This window comes from Globicephala melas, chromosome 14 (genome assembly GCF_963455315.2).
Source record: "Globicephala melas chromosome 14, mGloMel1.2, whole genome shotgun sequence".
In the NCBI taxonomy this organism is placed as follows: Eukaryota; Metazoa; Chordata; class Mammalia; order Artiodactyla; family Delphinidae; genus Globicephala; species Globicephala melas.
The window spans coordinates 83,565,778-83,592,866 of record NC_083327.1 but is presented as its reverse complement, the minus strand read 5'-3'; the positions used below and the strand labels follow the sequence as shown (position 1 = coordinate 83,592,866).

General features: G+C 36.5%; 1 protein-coding gene across 7 annotated transcripts in view; it reads right to left on the bottom strand.

The window, feature by feature from the left end:
• QKI (QKI, KH domain containing RNA binding) overlaps positions 1 to 27,089 on the bottom strand; it is a 143,262-nt gene that overhangs the window by 93,452 nt on the left and 22,721 nt on the right. For all 7 annotated transcript variants that reach the window (XR_004038701.3, XM_030852971.3, XM_030852972.3 and 4 more), the window contains exon 2: positions 13,534 to 13,676. Coding sequence is in view for 6 of the 7 variants with exons in the window: in XM_030852971.3 (XP_030708831.1) it covers positions 13,534 to 13,676 (143 nt within the window). In the remaining variant the exon portion in view is untranslated. The remainder of the gene's footprint in view (positions 1 to 13,533; positions 13,677 to 27,089) is intronic.

Here is a 27,089-nt window from a genome sequence, read left to right as displayed (position 1 = left end):
TCTATACAGATCTTTTTCCAAAGTAACTCATATAGTTGATATACATTATATATCTCAAACATGGCAAAGAATGTCTGGAAAAATGCATTACGAATGGAGGTACTTTAGCACTTCAAATAACTAATATGTAATTGTTTTATATTTGTGTCCTCTGTCAAAGTGGTCAGCCTCCACTTCATGCCATACAAACACCTAGAAGACCCTCTGTGGGGCTTCCCTGGTGGCACAGTGGTTAAGAATCCACCTGCCAATTCAGGCGACATGGCTTCGAGCCCTGGTCCGGGAAGATCCCACATGCCGTGGAACAACTAAGCCCACGTGACACAACTACTGAGCCTGTGCTCTAGAGCCCACGAGCCACAACTACTGAGCCCATGTGCCACAACTACTGAAGCCCGCACGCCTAGAGCCCAGGCTCCGTAATAAGAGAAGCCACCGCAATGAGAAGCCCATGCACCATAACGAAGAGTAGGCCCTGCTCACCACAACTAGAGAAATCCTGTGCACAGCAACGAAGACCCAATACAGCCAAAAATAAAAATAAATAAATTTATTTTAAAAAAAGAAAAAAAAAGAAGACCCTCTTTGGCACATTCTATTATTTTCACGTATTAAATCTCTTTTGCTGAAACCACAGCATTAAGATTACATAGAAAAAGACTTCTACCATAGCTAAGTAATCCTCCCAATTATTATTTACTAAATAAAAAGTGTTTTAAAGCCAGTCAAAACCAACATATTAAATCTGTAACAAAATTTTCCTAACCTTATAAATTAACCAATCTCTACTGCACCACAACCAGCAAAAAACAGCTCAAATGTGTTAAAGTGCATACCACTGGGGTTCTAATACAACTGAAACCATCAAGGTCATCCTTCTCAAAGTGGTAAGTAGAGAATGAAAAAAAATTAATCATAGCAGCTGCTTTGTCTACTGCAATCAATTTCCAAGTTAATATCATTTGCCTTGCATTAAACTTCATTCTGTGTTGATTTATCATGCTAGTTTTGCAGCTTCATTCAATTAAACCAATGTCACAACACATTCAAAGAAAATCATTTCAAACAGCCTAAGCTAACTACAACTTTAAAGGCTGAAAGAAGAAAAAAGAGACATTCATTAACTCTACTGTTTAAGTACAGACCTTCTCTGTGGCTTACCAATTATATCTCTGCCAGTGCCATGTTAATTTCTAAAGAAGAGGTTAACAACAGTCATGTCTAATGCTATTTGTTGCTGCTGACTTAATTTTAAATAGACATGACAGAGTTCTCCCAATGACAAAATATAAAGTATTATAGCAAATCTTTCCATTAACCTTTTTAAAAATGTACAATTAAAGATAAAACCTTCTGTGGCACACTATCAAAAGAGAGAATAAAAAATGGATTTCTAAAAGCATTTCAGTGAAACACTTCTAAGAAGTGTTAAACAGTAATTTCTGCTTAAAATTTTGGAAAAACAATTTTAAAAAGAAGATGTATTTCTTTGGATTGCTTTTCATACAATAAATTGATAATCTGTTTTTAAGTATTTTGTCTAGTATCTGTAAGGTGATTTTAGTTATATATCTTACAAACCTTACATCAGATCACATAAGCAAGTTAGTAGGTATCAAACACACACACACACACAAATGTATATGTATTGATAAAGTCTTCTGCTTAGCAGATGACCAAAAATGGACCACCTCAAGTGGTAGTCAACACTAGTAAGCCATCTTATACAAATGTGTAAGATGAGACTAGAGTCGTGACTACTTAGCAATACAACTGTTTTTAATTAAAAGTACCAGAATATTTTGTTTGACTTGATTTACTGTTTTATTAACTCGACTTATAACAGCAAAGGAGAAACTGTTAACAATGCAGATTAAATTTAGAAGTTTGCTGCATCTAAAGTCACTCATTGTGAATAGCACAATGTTCTTCCAATATCTGAAACCATTATCCAATTCAGCAAATAAACTGCTCTTGTCATTTATGAACAAAGTTTCAGCATATGTGTTCATGATTTTCACTTTCAGCTACTCATTAATGTAAATGAAAATACCAACCAATATTCACGTCAGAACTATATTCATTCATCAACTGAAATCAGTTTGGTCATGGATACAAGAGTTCGGGGCAGGGGGGAAGAATATCAAGGAAAGTCTTCTGTTTAAAAAAACAAACAAACAATGAATGGATCTAAATGCCTCGTACTTTTTGGGGAGACAGATGTCTTATCCCTTCTCTATGTTCATAGTAATTCTAGATGAGCAGCCAAATATGTCTTCTTAAGCTATATAATAATTACTATAGGAACCATTTTGCAAAACCTTTCATATATTAGGCCTTTCTACACATCTTCTGTTAGTGGCACAGGGCTATGTTAAGAAGAAGCATTTACACCAACAGATGTAAAAGTGAAAACCGGTAACCAATAATAACCAAAATATGAAATCTATAGCATATAAATTTGGATATCCTAATTATGTCAAATCTTTATCCCTTGAGTATAGATATAATTGGGAAAGAGGCTGAAACCATACAAACAAACTCAGGTGAATAAGATGATGATTGTCGTTGTGGAAGCTAAACAACAAGTACTTAGAAAAACAAAAAATTATTTAACCAATTAAAATAAAAATATAAAGGCAATGAAAGCCAACAAGGGTTTTACGACACAAATAGATGACAATATTTTTCACGGTGTAAGGTCAAAATTCGTACAACAAAGGCCCTTTAAGAGATCCCTAACTACTTTTTGAACCTTTATTTTTGCTATTATCCTCTGTTCAGACACATGTTGTTCTCTAAAACAGCAGGTACGTTCAATTTTTGTTCCCTGTTAACACCTTTCTTCCTCCTTCCTTCCCACCAAACATGTCAAATCCTCATCACATAGTATTGAGCTCAAGTGTTCCTTCTGTGATTTCCTTATGTGTTCTTTGACTCCCAGAGACAGATGTTTTCTCCTCCTAAGTGAGGATCTCAGAACACTGTGTACCCACCTCTTACAGCCCTTCTGTCACACAGTATGCAACGATCTGCATGTCTTTCGCAGGGCATTCCTTGAAGTCAGAAACCAGCAATGGGGTGGGCGTGTGTGTGTGTGTGTGTGTGTGTGTTTGTGTGTTTTAATCCACAGTGCCTCACACAAGTGTGTATGTGTTAATCCACAGTGCGTGTGTGTGTTTTAATCCACAGTGCCTCACACAATATACAGCACTCAGAAGAAACTAGTATTTGTTCAGATTGTTGGATAATACAATTTAAAAGGGTTCACAGAAATCACACAGTGATTTTTCACTCTCAGTAAAATCACTAAATAAGTTATAGGCAGCACAGGAACTCTTACACATTTCAGAAACTTTTTAAATGGTAAGCCTGACTGATCTAAGGATAAATTCCAAATGACAGAGTCAATGATGTCACAGAAACAAAACAACTATTATTTCCACTTTCCATTTCAATACGGAAGTATCATGAGTGCTAGGATTATGTCACTCAACATTTCTTAGGTGTTGAGTACGCTGAAATATGTTCTACTATGAGTGGTCCAGTAAAAGCCAACTTCGATGCTTGGCACTTTACATGCAATAAGTCACTTAATCCTCACAACAACACCAGAAGACAGTTACCACTATCACCTACATTTAATACATGAGAGGTTACAAAAGTAGTCCAAATCCTAGAACACCTAGGTTGACTACAGAGCTTGGACACAGTAGGGCATAATGCCTTCTCTTCTAAAGACCTTAAACATATACACCCTGATCATACCAGATACTCATGTTTAGTTTTCTCATTCTTGTTAATCATTCAAAAAAATGTTTAGTACAAAGTTTATAAAAACCCTCTTCAGATTCAAATTTACTTTCAGAATGAGTTCCACCTACATCACAAAGCATATAATTACCATACTACTTTTACATAACCAGGCCTCGCCTTTTCAATATTGTCATCTGTCTTTTACTGATTAGGATCACTGCTTTAATAATCAACATACATATCCTTTTTACCTTAATCAAACCTTTTACATGAATGAAAGCCCTTATGTGATTATTAGTTCATCCACATAATTCAACTACAAATACGTATAACTTCAAAAAAGAGACAGCGAGAGAGAAGAGTATGATTATTTGAGTCAAGACTGAGCTTACAAGTGTTACCTCATACCCTGAAGATGAGTCTAGGAGATCAAATACTTAGTAATTCTGACCACAGATTATGAATACAGTCTAAGGATCTTTGAAATTGTTTTCTCAAGTTTTGCTGCATAAATAGCAGCCTCCTTAAAGAACTACAAATAGAACTACCATATGACCCAGCAATCCCACTACTGGGCATATACCCTGAGAAAACCAAAATTCAAAAAGAGTCATGTACCAAAATGTTCATTGCAGCTCTATTTACAATAGCCCAGAGATGGAAACAACCTAAGTGCCCATCATCGGATGAATGGATAAAGAAGATGTGGCACATATATACAATGGAATATTACTCAGCCATAAAAAGAAACGAAATTGAGCTATTTGTAATGAGGTGGATAGACCTAGAGTCTGTCATACAGAGTGAAGTCAGTCAGAAAGAGAAAGACAAATACCGTATGCTAACACATATATATGGAATTTAAGAAAAAAAATGTCATGAAGAACCTAGGGGTAAGACAGGAATAAAGACACAGACCTACTGGAGAACGGACTTGAGGATATGGGGAGGGGGAAGGGTGAGCTGTGACAGGGCGAGAGAGAGTCATGGACATATATACACTAACAAACGTAAGGTAGATAGCTAGTGGGAAGCAGCCGCATGGCACAGGGATATCGGCTCGGTGCTTTGTGACCGCCTGGAGGGGTGGGATAGGGAGGGTGGGAGGGAGGGAGACGCAAGAGGGAAGAGATATGGGAACATATGTATATGCATAACTGATTCACTTTGTTATAAAGCAGAAACTAACACACCATTGTAAAGCAATTATACCCCAATAAAGATGTTAAAAAAAAAATAGCAGCCTCATACACTGTTCCAAAAGAACTAATTTAGCTCTTAAAGAGACCTGCTCTTTTTTGGCACAGATTTTAGTTCCATTTGACTTACTGGTAACTTCTTTTATATTACCCTGCTTCAATGTTTCTAAATTGTTAAGCACAACTCAGTTTACAGTGACTTTTAATTATTATATTCTATTAATATAGTACTTTTATCATCTCTTACTCTTGGTTCCTCTACAATATTATCCTCCACATGTAAAAGACTAAGAAATCTTAAGATTTTCATTGTTTAATCTGTCCCCTTGTGTTCATTTCAACTGCCACTGCCTTCGTTCAGGCTCTTGCTACTGAAATGATACCAAAATTTTACTGGTTTATACTCAGATCTCCTCTTTGGCCTTGTGTTTCTAATTACTTCTCAAATTTTGTTTTTCTTTTTTTTTAGTCTGTCCTTAAAACTGCAAATTTATACTGCTTTTATACAATCTTACAAATAAAAAGGCAAGAAAGTAATCAATCATTGTTCTATAACCCCAAACAATACAACATAGACACATTTTTTAAACTCAATCAATTCCTTACCAAGCAATAAAGAAAAAATTGTCATACCAATATGAAACACGGAGATGGCCAAGTTCATGCTAGGTAGGCTACTTACTGATACTTTTTTTTTTTTTTTTTTGCGGTACACGGGCCTCTCACTGTTGCGGCCTCTCCCGTTGTGGAGCACAGGCTCCGGACGTGCTAGCTCAGCGGCCATGGCTCACGGGCCCAGCCGCTCCACAGCATGTGGGTTCTTCCCGGACCAGGGCACGAACCCGTGTCCCCTGCATCGGCAGGCGGACTCTCAACCACTGCGCCACCAGGGAAGCCCCTGATACTATTTTTGAACTTAGGAAAAGCAGTGTTCTAGTGAAGTCAAAAATTAGATTTCAGGAAGTCCCTAATTTATTATGAACTATTTTGTTCTAAAGGGCTGGGTTTATTAAGACATATAATATGCTTTCCCAATGAAATAGTTAAATTTAGTTCCAAGGCTAGTCATTGAAAAGTTCTATTTCAATGTCCATGGGGTAAAGTTAAGGCAGGTTCTATCAAAAACTACAGTAGTTTTCTGCTCATATGATGAGTTCATTTACTCACAAAATAAATTTAGGTCACCTATGATAAGCAGGCACAAAAACGGGTGGCCAAGCTCAAGTGGTATAACCTTGGACTACTCCACACTCCATTTTCATTTGCCAGCTTTGGAGGGGAGAGGGTTAGGGTTAGGAAGATTCTGTTACTGACTGCTTCACTCACTTCCAGGAGACACTGCTTTCCCAAAATGGGCCAAGAGCAGATCAGCACCTTGAGCTTTCCTTTAATATCTAACAGAAACACCCAATAGCCCTGAGAGGCAGGTTTCTCGCCAATCTTTGTATTTTATTCCTTTGATTATTTCAGTGAGAATCTTAGAGATATGGAGGTGGATGCCTGTAATTAGGTTTCCATCTAATTCCGTAAGTCCTTTGTAACAATAATTTTAACAGAGCAGATCCTAACAAACTCTTTTTGGATAAGATAAATCACAGACAAAACTTTCTATCTCAGCTGAGCCTGGAAAACATTTGCTTACAAGCAATAATTCTTCCCTAAAAACAAACTCCATCTTTTAACTTGTTCTTCTAGACACTAGTCCTTTTTAATATCAAAATATATTACTTACAAAAGAAAGCATTCACATTTTAAGACTCTGAGAAGGCTTATTTTAAAAACCATTAAATTTTGAAAAAACCTGAACTAAACAAAATTCGTTTTCAGACTGTCTTGAAATCCTTTTTGGAATAATTTCTATTAACATCCTAAGAAATTTAGTATATCTCAGACCACAAAGAGCCTATTAAATATTTGGTACACAGTAGGCCCTCAATATATCCTTGCAGAATGAAATAAAAATGAAACTTCAAAACCAAATGTCATGAAATTGACCTTCACTAAATTGATCTGTTTAAAGTTACAAGTCAACAATAACAGTTTCTCTACCTAAAACTTAGAAACTTAGACATGCTCTATATTATCAAATTGTACTGCTAAGTTAAAAACTCCAATAGGTTAATATGTAATCCGAAACATTTCACAACTCCATTCAATAAAAATATGTATCTAACCTTCTTCAAATCAACAGTCTATCTTAAGAGTTTCCTGTATAAATTACCAAAGAAGAGAGATGTGCAGATGTTTTAAAATATTTTCACTTATAATTAAGATCATATCCTGCCAAAAATCAAGGCTTAACCTTGGTATTGAGAAGAGAGACTTAGTAGATCATTAAATTCTGACTTACCGTCCATTTGTTTCTCAGAAGATCAAAGACGAAAGTAGTTTATATCCAGTCTTTCAACACAATAAGAAAGCCACAAGAGTCAAAGGAACAAAGGCTTAAGTAAAGATAACCAACTGCATTGACCCCTTTTCTCTTTTCATAACTCCTCCAAAACAAATGCCCGCTCAATAGGCAATCTGCAGACGACAATCTTGAGAAAGTGAAACTTACGAATAACTCCATACTAACTCTGAAGCTATGACTAGCCAAATTTTATCTGCAAGCCCAAGAGAAATAAATTGAAAGGTGACTTAAAACTCATGCTCCACCACTGACATAGACTATTATCATGAGCTAGTGTGTACTGTGAAAACCATTATAAATCTACGTTATTATTTATAGTTGCTGTGTTGAAATCCTACAAGCTGGAAAAAATATTTGAAAGGGCATTTACCCATCGTACAACCCTTTGACAATATGTGTCACCACGAATAGCCTAGACCCAAGACAAACCTTTTAACGCTATAATCATTCAAAATTAAAACCCATTTTAAAAACATCAGAAAATCAAAGTTATCTTCATATAACATTTCTGGGTAAAGTCTCACTACAATTTAGTCCTAACATATCTCAAGTTAACAGCTTCGCAATCTAATCTGTTCATGTATATACAGGCTAACTAATATCCCTAACAGCTAGACCCTGCCAATACTTGAAACTTATTCTACCACTCTGGCAGATCCTATAAAACAATTTCTCAGAACCCAAAAACAATAACTAGGCAAATTTAATGACAGAATTATTATTGACTCATTAAAATATAACATATTTTACTTATATCAATCAGAGTTAACTCCATTCATATACTGTTTATAAGATCTTCATGGATTCAAACAAGTCCTTAATAACTGGCCAAATCAACACTTCGATGGCCTATGCATTAACTTTAGTCTTCATCCATGTCGGTCATTTTATGAATGTATGATAAACTTAAATAGTGTTATATGATAATGCAATAGCTTTTCTCTTTCATATAACACTGTGGGCTCCTTCAAGGATAGGAATTTTTTCCTTAGTCATGATCATAAGAACCGTACTGAGTGCTCTATCCAGATACCATATATTTGTTATCTTCATTCCTCTAAATAATTCTATGACGTAGACCTTATGATATTATAGGCAAGGAAACAGATTCTAAAGTTTACATGTGCTCAAAGCCAATGTGATAGTCTCAATTATTTTTTGCTAATATTTATTCTAGTCCCCTTCTCATGTGGACGGAGTGACTTGATAATGCAGTTTATCAACCTCAGCACTACTGACATTTGGAGCAGGATAATTCCTGGTTGCCGGGGCTGTCCTATGCATTGTAGGATGTTTAGAAGCAGCCCTGGCATCTACCCACTAGAGGCCACTAGTACTCCCGCCAAGTTTTGACAACCAAAAATAGCTCTAGAAATTGCCAAATGCCCCAGATGGGCAAAATCATCCAGTTGACAACCACTGAGCTAATGGAATGTTAGCTGATGGAAGAAGGGTAGAGGTCTTACACGTGTTTAAGCAATTTGGCTTGGCTTGGCTCTGACACTCCAGTGACCTGCCATGAAAAGAGCTTGCTCCAAGTAGCTGCTGCCCCTTTGGGCTGAGCCCAGCAGGAACATAAAGGTAATCTAAACCCACCCAGAGCCGGCCTAGACCAACCTCAGCTAAGCCCAATCAGCAGAACTGCAGCCAACATACAGTGTAGACTAAATAAAGAGCACAGAAATCAATGCTTGTTATTTTATGCCACTGAGTTTTAGGATAGCTTACATGGAGCACTGCTGTGGCGACTGTTGACAAATACAGCCAGGAAGGCACTAAGCCAGGATTCAAAACCTAGGCCTGAATGGCTCAAAAACCCACTATTACCTCAACTATGTCAAAGAGTTTTCTCTACTAAATTAATATCCCCACCTCCAGGACGTGCTTAGTACACAGTACAGATGCAATAAAAGTCTGGTTTATTAATAAGTATAAATATTAATAAATGTGTAATATTTTTAATACATCTTCAACAAGCTACTCATATTACCTTCTCATTCCCATACCATTAAGCCACTGATTCAAAAACATTGCGAAGGACACTATACGGCACTATCTAATTTCTCAAACACGTGATCTAAGACTTTCTTTTCTTATCAGTCCCAGAGCTATACACAGCCAACTCCAAAACAATATCTCCAAATTAACACTTACTTTTATAAATAAGTTGCTACGTGCAAACTCAAAAGGCAACATATTTTTTTTAAATTTCAGCAATATTTGAAAGAGTGAGGCTTTCATACAGATACACACAACAAATATTTATTATACATCTACTGTTTACTAGACGTTATCCTAGGCAGTGAGAATACAAAAAAGGGAAGAATCCCCACCGTCATGGAGCTTACATTCTGGTAATACTTACACAGCATAATGGCGTTTTCCAAGTGCTTTACATGTATTAACTCACTTATAACCCCTCATAAGCCTGTGAGAGACTATCTCCATTACAGAGATGAGGAAACTAAGGATCAGACTTGCCCAAAGTCACAATACAAGCAGCAGAGCCAGCCAGGAGTCTGAGTCCCTACTTTTGCCCACTGTGCTACACTGCCCCTTTGAAGCTTTAATAAAGCATTTTTGAGTCAAATAGGATGAATTCACTCACAAAATCGAGCCTACATACAAAAGGGGGAGGTGAGAGAGAAGCATGCGTAATGATCTCTAAGACATACTGAGAAAAACGGGAGTAATAAAAATGCATATTTGTTTCATCGTGGCCAATATCTAATTCATAATTCTGAAATAAAATCTTTTCCATACTGCCAAAATCAGACACACAACACACGCCCTTGTTTTATTTTGTTTAACATTATTTAATTTTTTTTTTAAAGATGAGATACAGTTCCTAGTACAGACTACAAAACAGTTACTATTCATTTGGTATGTATCGATAACCTCAAAGAAAAACTATATGCGGATCCCAATTTTGCCAAATTCTTTTAACAGAAATTTAAAATCAAGGTATTAAAAAAATGATCTGGAGGACCAAAATGGCTTTATACCTGTTTCTCTCCTATGAATAACTAAATTTCTCATTTAAAAAGCTTTGATAAAATAGACACTTTTGGGTGCCAAGAATCATCCACAACTCATATACCCACCTGCCTATCTGACATGCCCACATCTGGATGTCTGACTTCAAGCTCAACACCTCTAAATCAGAACCTAAGCCCCACCCCCAAACCTGCTCTTCCCTCAGTCTTTCATAGCTCAAGAACTGGTGATTCTGTTACTCCAATCAATCGAAACCTCTGAGCTATTCCTAATTTTCCCTCACACCCCATTATCCAAACTACCAGCAAATTCTGTTGGCTCCAAGTCATCAATTATGAAGGATCCAAGCATTTCTAAGTCCGCTTATTCAAGTTTCTCCTCTGCCCCCTAGCTGGTCTCCCTGCTGTCACCATCACCCACAGCCTTTCTCCACACAGAAGCCAGAATGAATCTATTAAAACCCAACTGAGCCCACAGCACTCCCTGGTTTTCCATTTCACTCAACAATATCAGAAATCCCTACCGGGACCCACAGCCCCTTGAGGATAGGGCCCCTCTGCTAACTTTCTAACCTCGCATCTTACTACACTTCCCAAGCATGCTCATGCCTCAGAATCACTGCACTGCTGACCACTCTGCCTGGAATGTTCTTCCTCCCCATCACTCCATTCATGTCTCTGCATTCCCTTCATCTTATAAGAGATTCCTTGACTATAAACACATAGCTACTGTTTATCTGCTTACTCCACCTTTTTTCCCACAGCACTGACTGATCCTAAAGAAAATATTCATTTGTTTATTGTCTGTCTCTGCTATTGCAATGCCTGCTCCATAAGAGCAGAGACATTCAGTTCACCACCCCCACCTGCCTTCTGAAACAATGCCTGGTAAAAGGACCCTACGTGATTACCTGTTAGCCCAGCTTATGATGACAACGTAAACAAACGACAGCAGTGCTTCTCAAACTTTAGCATGCATCAATATCATCTACAGGGCTTGGAAGGCAGACTGCTGGGCTTTAGCCCCAGAGCTGCTGACTCATCTAGTCTGAGGTGGGGCTTGAACATTTTACAAGTTCCTAGGAGGTGTGGATACTATAGTCCTGGGACCACACTTTGACAACCACTGAAGTAGACACTGTTTCGCTCCAACACACGTGTCAACAACTGTAGTTGACCATGACAGTGAATCTCAACTGGTGGAAAAAGGACAGGAATAGAGTAAAAAGGTGCCTCCCCCTGGACCCACAATATAAAAGACATCTCTTCTGACTTAGAGGATTATACAGAACATGTGTCTTTTAAGTAATGCAATATAAACATCATTCCCTGAATAGCATTTTTTTTTAAAGAATGGGGACCAGGCAGATTAAGGTTATATTCTCTAACACAGTCTCATGCTCTTACCTATTCTATGTTAATGGCTTGTGCTGAATCCTTATCCTTTAGAGTTCAAACAAGCAGATGAGAAGGCTGGTATCTTTTAGGAGATGTGAAACACCAAAAAGTAGTAGACTCCAATTGGGACAGCTGCCCAAATCACAATTTACCACACCAAGGAATCATCCAATACCCAGAATAGGTCCAGGGTGGTCACGTCTAGGTTATGTCAGTTAACCCCAGGCCTCACTCGTGGCACACTGGTCCAAAATACATTCTCTCTCCTAAGAATCTGAAGTTTGAAGATAAAATCTGAGAGGCACTGATGCCAAATTATGTTAAGAGCAAGGCTCTCAACAGGGAAGGTCTAAACTCCCACTGCTGAGACTCTCAGAACTGCCCTGGTTCCTGTCTTATATGAAGCTTTGCTCTCCAGCTATTCCTTTAACACTCTGTACCACACCCAATTATCTTCCAACAAACTCTTTCTCTGCCTATGTTATCCAGAACTATTTACATATTTGCAATCAAAAATACTTACTAATAAAAAGAGTAAATGTATTAGCTTGTAAGAAAACTATATTAGAAACGCATCTTGTGAAATAGCAACACTTTTTCCCCATTAACTCCCATCTTTTTCCCCATTTACTTCCCATCTCCAAACTATAATACTATCCATACAATCAATGCAACTTAGAGTACACATCACATTTTTGACCTTACAATACCAACCCCTTCTTGTATTTCCTTTCAGAAAAGTCCTCTGAAACACAGCAAAAAGCCATCAATTTGCCTTTATACATTCAGTAGGTACTGGATACCTATTATGTGCCAATATTATGTGCACTGGGAATATAGCAGTAAATAACAAAAACAGGGTCTTGTTTTAAGTACCTTATATTGTGCTGTGGAGAGATAAGAAAATAAAAAAGAAAAATACCAAATAATAAGTGCTGTTGCAGAGAAATAAAGAGACTTAAGTGAAATAATGAGTAACCAGATTGCTTTTAGGTAAAATGGTCAGGAGTCCTCTCTGAAGTGACACTTAAGCTAAAAACTTAATGACAAGAAGAAGCCAGCCAGTTAAGATCAATGCACAGCAAACATAAAGGTACCTGGGCTGGGAACAGACTTAACTTATTCTTAACAGCCAATTTAACTGCAGTATGTAGAGGAAGAGGGAAAATCATTTAAGATGAGGTCAGAAATAAAAAAGACCATATCACGTAGGGCTTTGTAACAAAAGGCAAAGAGTTGGAGCCTTTTATAAATTAATTGTATAGTATAAGGAGGCTATCTGCAACAAGATACGCGGAGAATAGCTGAACAAGGAACTAAGATGAAAAAAATATTATAAATAGTGGTTATGATAAAAATTTTAGCACTGCAAGGAACCTTAGCTGTCATAAAGTCTAGCCTCTCATTTTACTGAAAGGATGACACAGCTTCGCTGAGGTCAGATCAAAGACAAGCACAAAGTTGTACCTGATGCTCTCTGACATTCAGGCCAAAGCTCTTTCCATAATTCCTGCCTCAATTTGAAATCTAGAACCAAGTCTTTACTTGGTTCTAGACTTCCAAAGTGACACAGCAGCATTCAAATAAAAACATATTTTAAAAAAAAAATTTTTATTAAATTATCCACACCAAGTATTCATGCCTCTAGTCCCTCACATGAAATTTTTTTTAAAAGCAGCTGACAATGCTTAAGTATTTACCATCAGATATATCTCTTCCCAAAGTATGTGAAGCAGGAAAAAAACATTGAATATAAACAAAATATACTTACATCTGGGTATTCTTTTACAGGCACATAAAGTTTCTCTTGTAACTGAACAATAGGTCCCACAGCATCAGGCAATTCTGCACTCCTTTTCTCTGTACTGCCATTTAATGTGTCATTGTACATGTCTTTCCGTACTCTGCTAATTTCTGTTAAAAGTAAAAATTTTAAATGTGTTAGACAAAAAAATATTCTTACTAGCCCAGGAAAAAAAAAAAAATAAGAGGGTAGGGGAGGATTTCATTGATAAAGTGTTAAAACTCAAAGAAGAGCTGTTGACCTAGTCTGTCATTCTCTGGATTAAGTTTACATTTAACAGAACTATAGTCTTAATTAATTTCTACCAGAAATCAAATTTATACCAAATAATATATTTTATTAAAAATAACTTCATTGGAAGCACCGAGTCTTAACCACTAGACCGCCAGGGAAGTCCCCAAAATAACTTCAGAGCCCAAGCTTTTATTCACTGTGTTACAGACCAGTTATTTTACCTAATTTCTCCATACCTAAAAAAACCCAGTCATTCCAAATGATAGCTTCAGCCAAATAACTATCCTAAGAATGCCTATAAGACAAAACTAATACCAAGGCTTCCTTTATACTTCAGAACTAACCTATCTGAATGAGATTTAAACCAGACCACTTCCTTAGATATTTTAGGTATCTTTGGAATATCCAAACAGAGATGTCCAAGAGATACACAAAATTTAAGTTCAGCAGAAGTCTGAGTCTGATACCCAAATGTATAGGTTAAAGCTATAGGAATAGAAGAGATGTCTTAAAGGGGGTATACGGAGAAGGAAGAACTGAATGACCCTATAGGAAAAGCACCATTTAAGGGATGAGGAAAAGAAGATTCAAAATAAGAAGAAATGGAGGTAGACAGGAGAACCAGGGAAGAGAAGCATCAAAGAAGCTAAAAACGACAGATTCAAGGACAGGGTGATCAACAGTGTCAAATACCACAAAAGTACCGTAAGGTAAAGAGCAAAAGAGGGTACCTAGGATGTGACCACTAAGCCATTGGTGATCCAGAAGTTTTGAGGAAAAGATGGTATGGAGATCAAACTATGAGTTAATGAAAGCAGAGATACCTAAAGTCAATGACCTTTTAAAACAATTTTGACAGTTCCCAGGTATGAATATCACTTCTAAAAAAAAAAATTATGAGAAATCTATCTTAATTGATCAAGTCCTATACAAAGATATCAATTAATTCTTCAAGAGTTCTTTATTAAGCTTCCACGATGTGCTAGAGGATAGGCCCTTGCCCAAAGGAATACACTGTCTAATAAGGGTTGTCATTATTAATTTAGCTGAATGTATCTGTAACCGTCTCTCCATGTTATGGATTACGTCCTCCTTGGGGAAAAAGCTTGTGTCCATTAGTATTTAAAAACAAAATTCCAGGTTTCCCTGGTGGCGTAGTGGCTAAGAATCCGCCTGCCAATGCAGGGGACACGGATTTGATCCCTGGTCCAGGAAGATCCCACATGCCGTGGAGCAACTAAGCCCATGTGCCACAACTACTGAGCCTGCGCTCTAGAGTCCACAAGCCACAAGTACTGAGCCCGCGTGCCACAACTACTGAAGCCCGTACGCCTAGAGCCCGTGCTCTGCAACAAGAGAAGCCACTGCAACAAGAAGTCTGTGAACCACAACGAAGAGTAGTCCCCGCTGGCCGCAACTACAGAAAAGCCTGCATGCAGCAACGAAGACCCAATGCAGCCCAAAAATGAATTAATTAATTTTTAAAATAAACAAATAATAAAATTCCAAAAGATTTAATTATAAATAAAATTCAGGTAAGATGACTAGGTTAAAGAATATATAAATATACAAAAACCAGTAATTTCATATGGAAGAAAAGATACATTTACCACTTAAGTTGTATATGTATGCCTTCCAAACACAGAATTTCAATTTATCGCTGTTAAGGAACTATCAAATTTCACACTTTAATTTTCTTAACTAGTTATCTAAATCACTTTCAGTTAAATAAAATCCACTGCAGTAAAAAGGCATGATCAAAGGTGTTCTCACCCAGTTATAAAGACTGTCAATGAAAATACTGCACTACATTTTCTGCTTCAGTGATGGCAATCTCATGTTATAACGAATCTTATCTCCTAACTAACAATTTGCTTGTCAAAGTTTACCAAATGTTTATCTCTGTATAGCAAGTGAACTTTTTTAAAAAAATCGAAAGAAGGTACCTTGTATTTAACTACATTATAAGGACAAGAGTTGATTCTTTAAGTTCTTTTTTATACTTCTACTCTCATAATAAAATCTTCCTCAAAGATGTCCAGTATCAAATTAGTGTTTATCTTAAATTAGCATATGACAGCAATTCTCAAATCAAATTTCCAATGACCTACAATTTAAATATAAATGATTGTTTACATAATTAAGTAATTACAGCAAGTAGTTAACCAGAGGGCATTAGAAAAATTTAATCTAATTAAAATTGCACATATATCCTTTAGTCAAGGTCTCTATGTAAAGGCACTTTCAACATTAGTTTATTACATTAAAATTTCCTCCTCAAAAACTGCCCAATTCTTATTATGAAGTTAATAACACTCATATAAAAACCTGACAATAGCATAAAAGAAAACCACAGATAAAATTTGCTTGTAGATAGAGATGCAAATATCCTAAGTGAACAAGCTCCACCATCAGCACATTAAAAGAATAATGCACCAAGACAAAGTGGAATTTACAGCATGAATGCAAGAATAATTCAATATTTTAAAAAAATCTTTAAACATAGTAATACAGTAGGTTGAAGAGGAAAAAATGATTTTCAGGTAAACAAAGTTATCAAACTTAGAAAAACCAAGAAAATCCATTATAAATAAGAAAATTCAGGTAAGATGACTAGATTTAAAAATAATATACAGGGCTTCCCTGGTGGCGCAGTGGTTGGGAGTCCGCCTGCCGATGCAGGGGACATGGGTTCGTGTCCCAGTCCAGGAGGATCCCACATGCCGTGGAGCGACTGGGCCCGTGAGCCATGGCCGCTGAGCCTGCGCGTCCGGAGCCTGTGCTGCGCAGCGGGAGAGGCCACAACAGTGAGAGGCCCGTGTACCGCAAAAAAATAATAATAATAATAATATACAAAACCCAACAACTTCATATAACCAATTAGATGATATAATGGAAGAAAAGATACATTTACCACTTAAGTGGTATTTCTCTAAACATTTTTGTGATTACTTAGTAGCTTAGAGTTCCATGAAATTCTGTTACCTGCTGTATCCCCAGCTCTTACAATAGTGCCGGGAATACAGTGGGTCCTCAACTAATACTCAGTAAATTGGACAGATGGATGGGTGAATGAAGAGAGGAATGAGCTTAGCTACTCTAAGGCAGAAGAACAGTAAGAGGTATGGATTAGAGATGTGAAAGCAGGCATCATCAACTCTGCCACAGATAGGGTATTAAAGTCAAGAGGACAGGAACTCTGACCTGTTTTCTAATGACAGGAGTATGTGAAGTAAAATTACAATGTAATTATATATTCCACTTAAAATTTAAAAATCCTTCTACCGTGTTTCTTTCAGTCTCTAAGATATCACTCAATTTAATAACAGAAAACAAATTACATACAAGACAGTACTGATGGGAATGAAAAGGTGACTAAGACAGTTTGAGTTCTCAAGGAATTTACAATTTTCACTGTAAACTCTAACCAGCTGAGTACTACCTTTATCAACAGCATCTTTCTAGCCAACAAATCGTTAGCACTTCCTGGCACGTTACTTACGACACTAAAGTCAGGACAAGTTCTGATTACAGTTCTAACAGTAACTGTGTGATTTCAGACAAGTCTCCTATTTACCCGCCCTGTGCCTGAACCTCGTATGATTGAAGGTTGCTTACTGAATGACTTCACTGAATCCACTGGTTTCCAACCTTAGGAGGCAAAGACTCATTTATTGTTTTCCCCATAACTCCAATGTTTTTTGAAAGTTTTGTCTCCAAAGCTTTTTATTCTTTAAGGCCTGGCAATCAGAGCCTTTGTTAACGTTATCCTAGCCAAAATATTACAGAAACCTGTCACAGGCATGGGCACGCGCAATGCTCTCAATTCCTTCATGAGTGGGGGCTCACAGGTGTGTGTTTATGAAACATAGGAGCGCTTCAAAACTAGTATGTTTTACATATTCTTTTGTTGCATCAAACATTACATGATAATGCTCTAATGTCCCCATCTCCACACTACCTTCATCAAACTACAGCAGTGGTTCAGAGAACTACAAGTTCAGAACCATTTGCTTAATCACATAGTGACAAATTCCTATTACAATAACCCCAAAATATCCTCAATATCAACACAATTTGTTTTAGACATCTCTGAACTGTTCTCAAACGTTACAAATTTTACTGAATTTTACCTTCCCTGAAATTTCTCCCACTCACCCCCTCTCAACACTGCAAAGCTCATCAAAGAGGTTAAATGCCTCCTTCATGTGACAGTCCTACAAATACTTGAAAAGTTCTGTAATCTAAGTGTCCTCTTCTCTAAACTATATGACATAGTTTTATACCCTCCCACTCACTTAGACATAATCCATTTGTCTATGTCTCTCTTAAAATGGAAAACCCTGTAGCACACACATCCTTCCCTGACCACCTATGAGTATGCAGACTGAGGCTGCCTACCTCCGGTCCCAAACACTCCACTTCCACTGCACGTTTAAGAATATCCCCTTACTTCTCTGATGAGCACAGTGCACTGCTGACATGGTAGAGGTAGTAGGCCAACCTTCCACCATTCCATACTTCCAGTGGAAAATTAAAATTCTTTTCATGGTTGTTTTCTACTAGACTAATACCTTCAGACTGATGTGAATCTATCAGTTGACATTCTTTAGGGATGACTATTCTGTGAGTCAAGGATCCAACTAACTGCAATTTCATAGCACACACGTTTCTCTAACCTGGATAATAAAATTCAAGCATACCGTATCAACTATTTGATGACATCTCAAGCTACACTAGAACTGGAACCTTCCTCTGGATCCACCAGAGTTAAACAGGAAATAATCACTTCTGGAATCTACAAGTTGTGCCATCAAGTTGAGAATGTAAGCTTTTCAGCTTCTGAGAGTATTAACCTTTCCAGCATTCAGGCTCCTCTCATTTTCCACGTTTTCTTGAATTGATATTCAGTGATCACATTTTTTTCAAATTTCAATACCCTGAAAACCATTTTTGTCTAGGTCTGAAAATTTGCTTTGGTTATGCTACTTTGTCTCCTCACACTTCTCTGCTTTAATTATCTTGATTTTTTTCCTTTTCCAAACTAAAGCTCAATTATCAGTCAGTAAATTCTGCTCCTAAGAGGGAAAACAATCATTGCACAGTTCTGTTTTATGAAACCTATTAATATTACATCAACAGCCTTAAGTCTTTTCCCTTAATTCACCTAACTATGGATGTAACTAGAAGTTTGTTTTAAATTCATTCTTATGTTTCATAAGCTTTAACTCACTTTGGTTTTTAGCTTTTTCATTACCACCACTTTTACTATATCTGAACTATATTGTATGTGCATCCCATCCTCTGCCACCTTAAAATTTTGCACATTCGTTTAAAATCTGAACTATTAGATTAACTAATAGACCAACCACTCTGTGGAAGAGTACAATGTCAGAATTAGGACAACATGAGGAAATACTGGAGAACAGAAAAATACAGGCTGAGAAATCTAACTTACAAAATTAAGTAGTCATTTCAGAAGATAGATAAATGCCTGTGTATAAATTTAATGCTGCAAAGTTGGAAGGCTAGATAAAGAATAAAATATAGCCCTATTTTACTTTCTGGTTTAGAATTTTTCAACAAATTAAAACCAAGAAAATAAAAATTAGGAAATAAAATATAAAAAATATTTACCAGCTCAGTAGTAAACAAAAAAAACCTAATGATACACAAGTAATATTAAAAAAAATGCATGAAAGAATTATTTTCAGAATTTGTAACAATGCAAATTAAAAGATGGCTTTTCAAAACACTGAAGAAAATTTCATGCAAACCACACCTTACACTCAGTGTTGTGGTAGCTAATTCCAACTGCTCAACCAGCTATGCGGATATAATAGACATATACATTTTATTTGGGCATCTATCTGGCTTTTCTTCGAGCCTTACATTTAAATTCATCAAAAAAATTACCTTATCATTGTAATACAGCTGGAGCTAAAATACAGGAAGAAGTGAAAAGGTTACAGTGTCATTTGACCATAAATGCCTCGTTTTTTTAATTTAACATTTTCCATTAATTTGTTCAGTAAAGAGCCAACTCTTTATAAATATGTACATATGCTTTGATGTACACAGTATACATTTTATAAACAAAGTTAAAATGACAGCTTTCATCATTCTAAATGAATTTCAATGGGATCTATTATTTCCTCACTATCTGCAGGCCATCTCTTACTGAACGCTAACCTGGTATACTAACACAAAAAGCAAAGTAAGATTTTAGTTGTTTTAGGTCTTAATTAACAAATCACCAGTCTCTATTTACATGAAGTTCATTACATCTTATAGCAATACCATTAAGTCTACTTATAACCAAAGGACAACTGCTACTATACAAAGAGGTGGCTGTTATGTGCCCTTATGTACTTAGGGGCAACAAAGATCTCTTCTGAAAAAAGAACCTCTAACTCAGGGTTTACTAAATACAGGGAAAGTTTTAAAGATATTTTGAGCTGAGCAAAACCCACAGAATAATATAACTTCATTGTGCTCATTTTTAAAAGCCACATCCACAAGGTACAGAAAACAATGAATTAAAAAGCATGTTACTAGAGAATATGCACTATTTAATGGAATATATTTTGCTTACTTGACCAAAGAAATCTGATTTAATTTTGAGGCAACTACACTGAAACTCGCAAGAAAAAAAAAAAAAAAAATCAAGCTACTGCCAATTCTCTACACGGGATCTTTTTTTTTTTTTCCAGTTAAACTGCGTTTTGTATTTTAGAACTATAAGCACAAAAAGAAAAACTACAAAATTAAATTCAACAGCCCTCCTTTAAACTGCCAAAATTAACATTTTTTCAAAGTTGTTGGTAAATTTCACATAAAAAATATGATATAGTCCATCCTAGTTCCAAGACTGTTCTCAGCAGCAGTTTTGTAACATGAAAGGTATTTAATAGTAGCTGCACTTCCCTGGAAAGGCTCTTTCAAAGGTTACAGAAAAGAATGTCTATTATGTGATCTAACTTATACTATGTGAATTTTTAGATAGACACAGAGAAGTCAAAAAAAAAGGATGTAACAACTATTAAGAGTAATCATCTCTGGGAGATGGATTTACAAGGACAGTTTAGCTTTCACATTACGAAATAAATTTTTTTTTTTACAATAATAACACTTAGAAAATTAATTAAGTTATCCTCATTAGGATGGTAGAAAGAATTCTAAGTCAAAATGCAGAATATAATATTGGATTCCCCATATAAAACTATAATGAAGGCTAAATCACTCACTCTCAGGTCTAAAAACAAACTACAAAGACCTATCTAATTATTTTTTTTAAATGAGGACCCCCACCATGCTAAAAATACTGTATATGAATTTTCATGTGATCCTCACAGAATGTGAGGTAGTATATAATACCCATTTTACAAAAAGAAGGAAGGCAGGAAGGAAGGAAATGTTCAGAGAGTAAAGAATTTGTCCAAGGTCATAGCTAGTGCAACCAGCTTTCATTTAGGGTTTCATAAAGGAATTCTGGAATAAGAAGTCCTTGAAACTCACTTTAAGAGATGGTAATAGAGATGGAAAATAAGACAGTGGAACAATATGACCCAGCAACCCCACTACTGGGCATATACCCAAAGAAAACCATAATTCAAAAAGACACATGCACCCCAATGTTCACCGCAGCACTATTTACAATAGCCAGGACATGGAAGCAACCTAAATGTCCATCAACAGAGGAATGGATAAAGAAGATGTGGTACATATATACAATGGAATATTACTCAACCATAGAGAGGAACGAAACTGGGTCATTTGTAGATATGTGGATGGACCTAGAGAGTGTCATACAGAGTGAAGAGTCAGAAAGAGAAAAACAAGTATCGTATGTTAACACATACACGTGGAATCTAGAAAAATGGTATAGATGATCTCATTTGCAAAGCAGAAACAGAGACACAGAGGCAGAGAACAAATGTACGGATACCAACAGGGGGTGGGGGGGATTGGGGATTAGGATTGACACATATACACTATTGATACTATGTATAAAATAGATAACTAATGAGAACATGCTGTATAGCACAGAGAACTCTACTTAACACACTGTGGTGACCTAAATGGGAAGGAAATCAAAAGAAGAGGGGATATATGTATATATGTAACTAATTCATTTTGCTGTACAGCAGAAACTAACACAACATTGTAAAGCAACTATACTCCAATAAAAATTAAATTTAAAAAAAAGTGGAACAATCCAACTTTTGGTTTATTGCTAGCCATGCTGTAACAAGTACAGTCCAGTACTGTTACTAGTGACTACCAAAAAAGTCTTTGCAGCCCTCCTCTTTCACTCCATGCTAACAGAAAGCAGTTTGGGGGAAGAAATCTAGGCCTTGGTTCCTAAAGATGGCAAAATAGGCTATTAGAAAAAACAGAACAGAGTGGAGGAAAGCATTTTTTTTAGGTGAATAAAAATTAATTATTTAATTGAAATAGGCATCCTTTCTCATTTAAATTGGATTTTGTTTGGAGGTTACTTTTAAACCTGGTTAGCTTTACATATTATGTATCAAGTATTATTTAATAAAATGTTGCCTTCTGGTCATTTAATTTTTTAGAATACTCAGGGGAAACCAGTCCTTATCTCTATATAATACCTGCTGTATTAAAATTTAAATCTGAAGGTTAAGAAATCTGGTTAAGACATATCTGTCAATGTATATCTGAAGAATATGTAACGGTAAAACGGTAGATATCACCAGAATCCAGCTAAAAAGTAACACTTGAGAATCTAGCAACTTTTACTAACGACTCTTTTCCCAACCCTTTTAATATCTCTGGAAGAATAAAAATGGCTAACCAGGTTATAGGAGTGGAAGAGATTTTTCACCATATAGGCTCCTAACAGGCCTTTGAATTTTTAATCATCTCAATGTATTAACTTTTCAAAAATACATTTTTAAGAAGCTTTTACTTACAATACGATGACAGTAATGGATTATAATCCATGAGACTATAATGATATAATTGAATAAATACATATGAGAGAAAAGACAGACTTTCCTTGTAGAATTCCAATAAATAAATATAGAAGGAAAAATGGATAAATAAAATCATCATTAGAAAACCACCAGAGTAATAATTACTGCAAGCTAAGAACCATTCGAAAGTATGAAGAGAAACAGAATATCTGTACAGTTTCAGAGTATCTTCCCATAAGATATTTATTAATTACAAAGGAAAAAAATACTGTACAGTAGAAAAGCTGGCAGATACCACCTTAACCACGTGATAGTTAATATCAAGAATAATAAGACATGTACTCTGGTATGATGCACTGAGAAGGGTCCAACAGCACTTCTGTGGTTTTCTTGCCAAAACGCCTAACCTCAATCTAATACTGAGAAAACATCAGACAAACCCAAACTGAAGAATGTTCTACACTATGCAACAACTACCAGTTATCTTCAAAAGTGTCAAGAAAAGTATGATGAACGAATGCGACACTGCCACAGACTGGAGGAAACTAAAGAGACATCACCACTAAACGCAATGTGGGATTTTGGATTGGATCCTGAACCAGGAAAACTATGTTTGTAGAAACACTAGTGAAATCTGAATAAATATAGGCAAGTGAGTAAATAATACTGAATCAATGTTAATTTCCTAATCAGATGAGTTGTTAACATTAACCTCGGCACTACTTTTTCAATTTCTCTATAAGTCTAAATTCATTTAAAAAAACAAAAACCAGAAGTGTTTGCTTTAGCCTTCAGAGTTACTTATTCTAATGGAGTAGGGGGATAGTTGTGGGAGAGAATGAAAGCCATGCAAATGTCTTACTTTTCTAGTGTTTAAAAAAAATAAAAAGAAAATGCCTGCTTAGCAATTAAACTGAGGATGTCAAAATCATTCAAAATAATCTTTAATTTAAAATAATAAAAAAATTTTCAACAATCTCTTTAATTTTCTTTAACAGGTACTGCTTAAAAAACACATGCACTTTTATATCTTCCTTAAGAACAAGGAAAAACACTACAATCCATAAACAATGACCTTTCTGTGTAGAAAGGGAATCTTTCTAAGAACTACATGCAGTAGGGAAAAAAGCACCAGCCTTGAGTTTATACAACCTGGATTTTACTTGATTCTCTACAAGATTTAGCTGTGCGGCTCTGAACTTAACCCTATGGGTCTGTTTCCTCCTCTGTGAAATGAGGTTAGACCAGATCACATGCATAGTTTCTTGCAGCTCTAAAATTTTATCAATTAGGAGTGCACCCTCCTGTTGCTTCAGAGAATCCCAGTCTGTGCCCACTCTGTTTCAATACCCCACAAAAAAAGGGCTAATATAAACTCAATGACCAAATGATAAGCACAGACCGCCCTACTCTTGTCAGAATTACACATTCCAAAATGTCTTAAACTGCTGGGCACCAGGACTCAGTTTAAATGACACTCTTGTAAAGCACCAAATCCTTGTGTGACCAGGCTCTACACAGTTGTATTTGGGGAGGTGAGAAGGGGTCTGTCCCTATGTATTTTATCCTCTTCAAACTTCAAATCCCCGGGGGGTTTAAAAGGAACTTGGTAAACCAAAGTGAAAAGGAAACAGAACACCCCCAAATTCTGAAGGAATTATGTCTGTGTAAGGGGGAGAGGTGAATTGCTTTTCCTAGGTAACAATTAATTTCTTTGATTTTTAATTATCCTTTTTAATTGTATTCCAAACTCCATCTAAGCTCAATGTAGGAAAAGCCTAAAATCTGTAATCATGCAGCATGTTCATCTGCACATTACCTTAATTCCACGAACTAAAGCAAATGAACGTCAAATGACATTCACAGGTGTTACAGCAGCCCATATACAAGAGAAATCTTTCACACTATGAAAAAGTTAAGGAGAGTTTTTTAAGGCATAATAAAAAAAAATCTACTACACACACGTTCAAAAAGGTCCTTTTATAGCAAGTATCAAAACTGAAATTAGGAAAGAATAAAACTTCCATCTCTGTAACAAGAACAGCATATACAGTACCCTCAGATGTCAACATAATGGGTATTGAAAACATTATTTTAATATGGTAAACAATACGATTCTCTTTAATTAAACCAAAGCCGTTTTACTTTACAAAGAACTGGATTCAGAAAATCTAATGTTACATATGCTACTGGCAGAACTACACGTACTATATTTTTACTGACTCAATTCTATTATCACTTAATATTCTTGGAAAGCATTTTTAATGTGAGCTTTTAAAATGCAGAATACAGCAGTCTTTTTGAGGTCATAAAACTTTAACTCATTGTAATGGAAACTAAAGCGCTATCATAAAAATTTTACCAATACCATCCAACAAGAACCCTGGTTAAGGACATTCCAGATGAACCCTCTCCTTGAACTCCAAACACCTGTATCCAACTGCCTTTTAAACATGTAACACTGACACATTCAAAATCACTCCTTAACTGCCCCCACCCCAAACTTTTTCCTCCTGATCTCACAAAATGGCAAGTCCTGGGAATGAAACAGAGTTGACTGATGGTGGGGAGGGTACCACACAATCAGTGAGGAGGAGAAGTATCTCTTAAACTCAGATTAGACGAACGAGGTCAAACTTCTTTCCAAGGTATGAGTCTCCCTTCAAAGTCCGCCTTGGAGGACAGCACTTCATTATTACAGTCTGCTTAGATGGATTTCCTTACAGATAAGTACTACTCTCATCGCCACTTTATAGTTAGAAGACTGGAATTTGGGGATTAAGTACTTTCACCAAAGATCACATAACTTGAAAGTGAAAAAGTCAGAATCCCAATCTAGGTCTGACTCCATACTTTATTGTTCCGACTCCCAAAATTAAATTTGGTTGCTACGAGAACAAGTGGTCCTGATGATGGGAAAAGCAGTGATGGCAGACAGTTAAGAGTCAGACAGAAAAGGAAATAAAGATGGGGAAGAGGGTAAAAATCGGAGATATGGATAAAGAAAAAAGGAGGGAAACGTAGAGGGAAACATATTATTGTATATATAATATATATACAATAATAATGAAGGAAAGAAAGAATGGTACAACCCAAATTAAAAGTAGAATGAAAGTCAAAGAAGAGATTCTCATTTAAGCTCTGCCAGGGACTAGCTGCATATCCTTCAACAAATCGTTTAAGGTGTATGACAGGGGTCCCCAACCCCCGGTGCCAATCCGCAGCCTGTTAGGAACCGAGCTGCACAGCAGGAGGTGAGCGGCAGGCAAGGAATCGAGCGAAGCTTCATCTGTCACTCCCCGTCGCTCCCCATCACTCACATTACCACCTGAACCACTGCCCCATCCGTGGAAAAACTGTCTTCCATGAAACCGGTCCCTGGTGCCAAAAAAGGTTGGGGACTGCCGGTCTATGACTACTCTCATTTACAAGCACATCTAAGATAACTCAAGACCTAATAAGCTTCTGAGTTATACAGAAAAAATTACTTCACTTAACAAATATCTGTAGTGTCTGGCACATAACAGATGCTCAAAAAGCTCTTATTATTGACTGAAAACAACCCATCTTTCTACAGTATCAGGCACTGTGCTAGGGACACACTGGTAAGCTACATGGTTCTTGCCATCATAATTCTTCTAGCAGTAAGAAGTGGTTTCTATGTAAATAGATCAGAGTGCTAGAAGTGATTGACAGATGAGACTGAGCGTCCTGGGATATAAATACCTGGGCCTGAACACTAAACAAAGCAATTTTATTTTTTGCAGTACGCGAGCCTCTCACTGTTGTGGCCTCTCCCGTTGCGGAGCACAGGCTCCGGACGCGCAGGCTCAGCGGCCATGGCTCACGGGCCCAGCCGCGCGGCATGTGGGATCTTCCCGGACAGGGGCACGAACCCGTGTCCCCTGCATCGGCAGGCGGACTCTTAACCACTGCGCCACCAGGGAAGCCCTAGACAAAGCAATTTTTAAAGAGTAAGCCAGAGCTCTATGGTTTCATTTGGTTCTATAGTGGGAAAAGACCAAGCTAGGGAAAAATTGGATTCTAGATACATAAACCCTCACTTTAATTATGATGAAGAAAAGGAGAATAAAAATGGAAAAACATAGACATATATTTATCACTCTTATGATACATAATTATGTTGATAGATCCGATACATGGGGAAAAAAAGCTTAAAATATATTCTTCTGTCCCACTCAAGGATTTTTTTTCCAGACCTTAGTTTTCTGACTTCTAATCCTGTCTATTTTTAGTAATGTCTATGATTATCCAGGCAAGTGGTTCTGTTTTTCTTGCTCAAGGTATTTCTTCATTTACTCAAAAACTTCTCAAATATTTTAG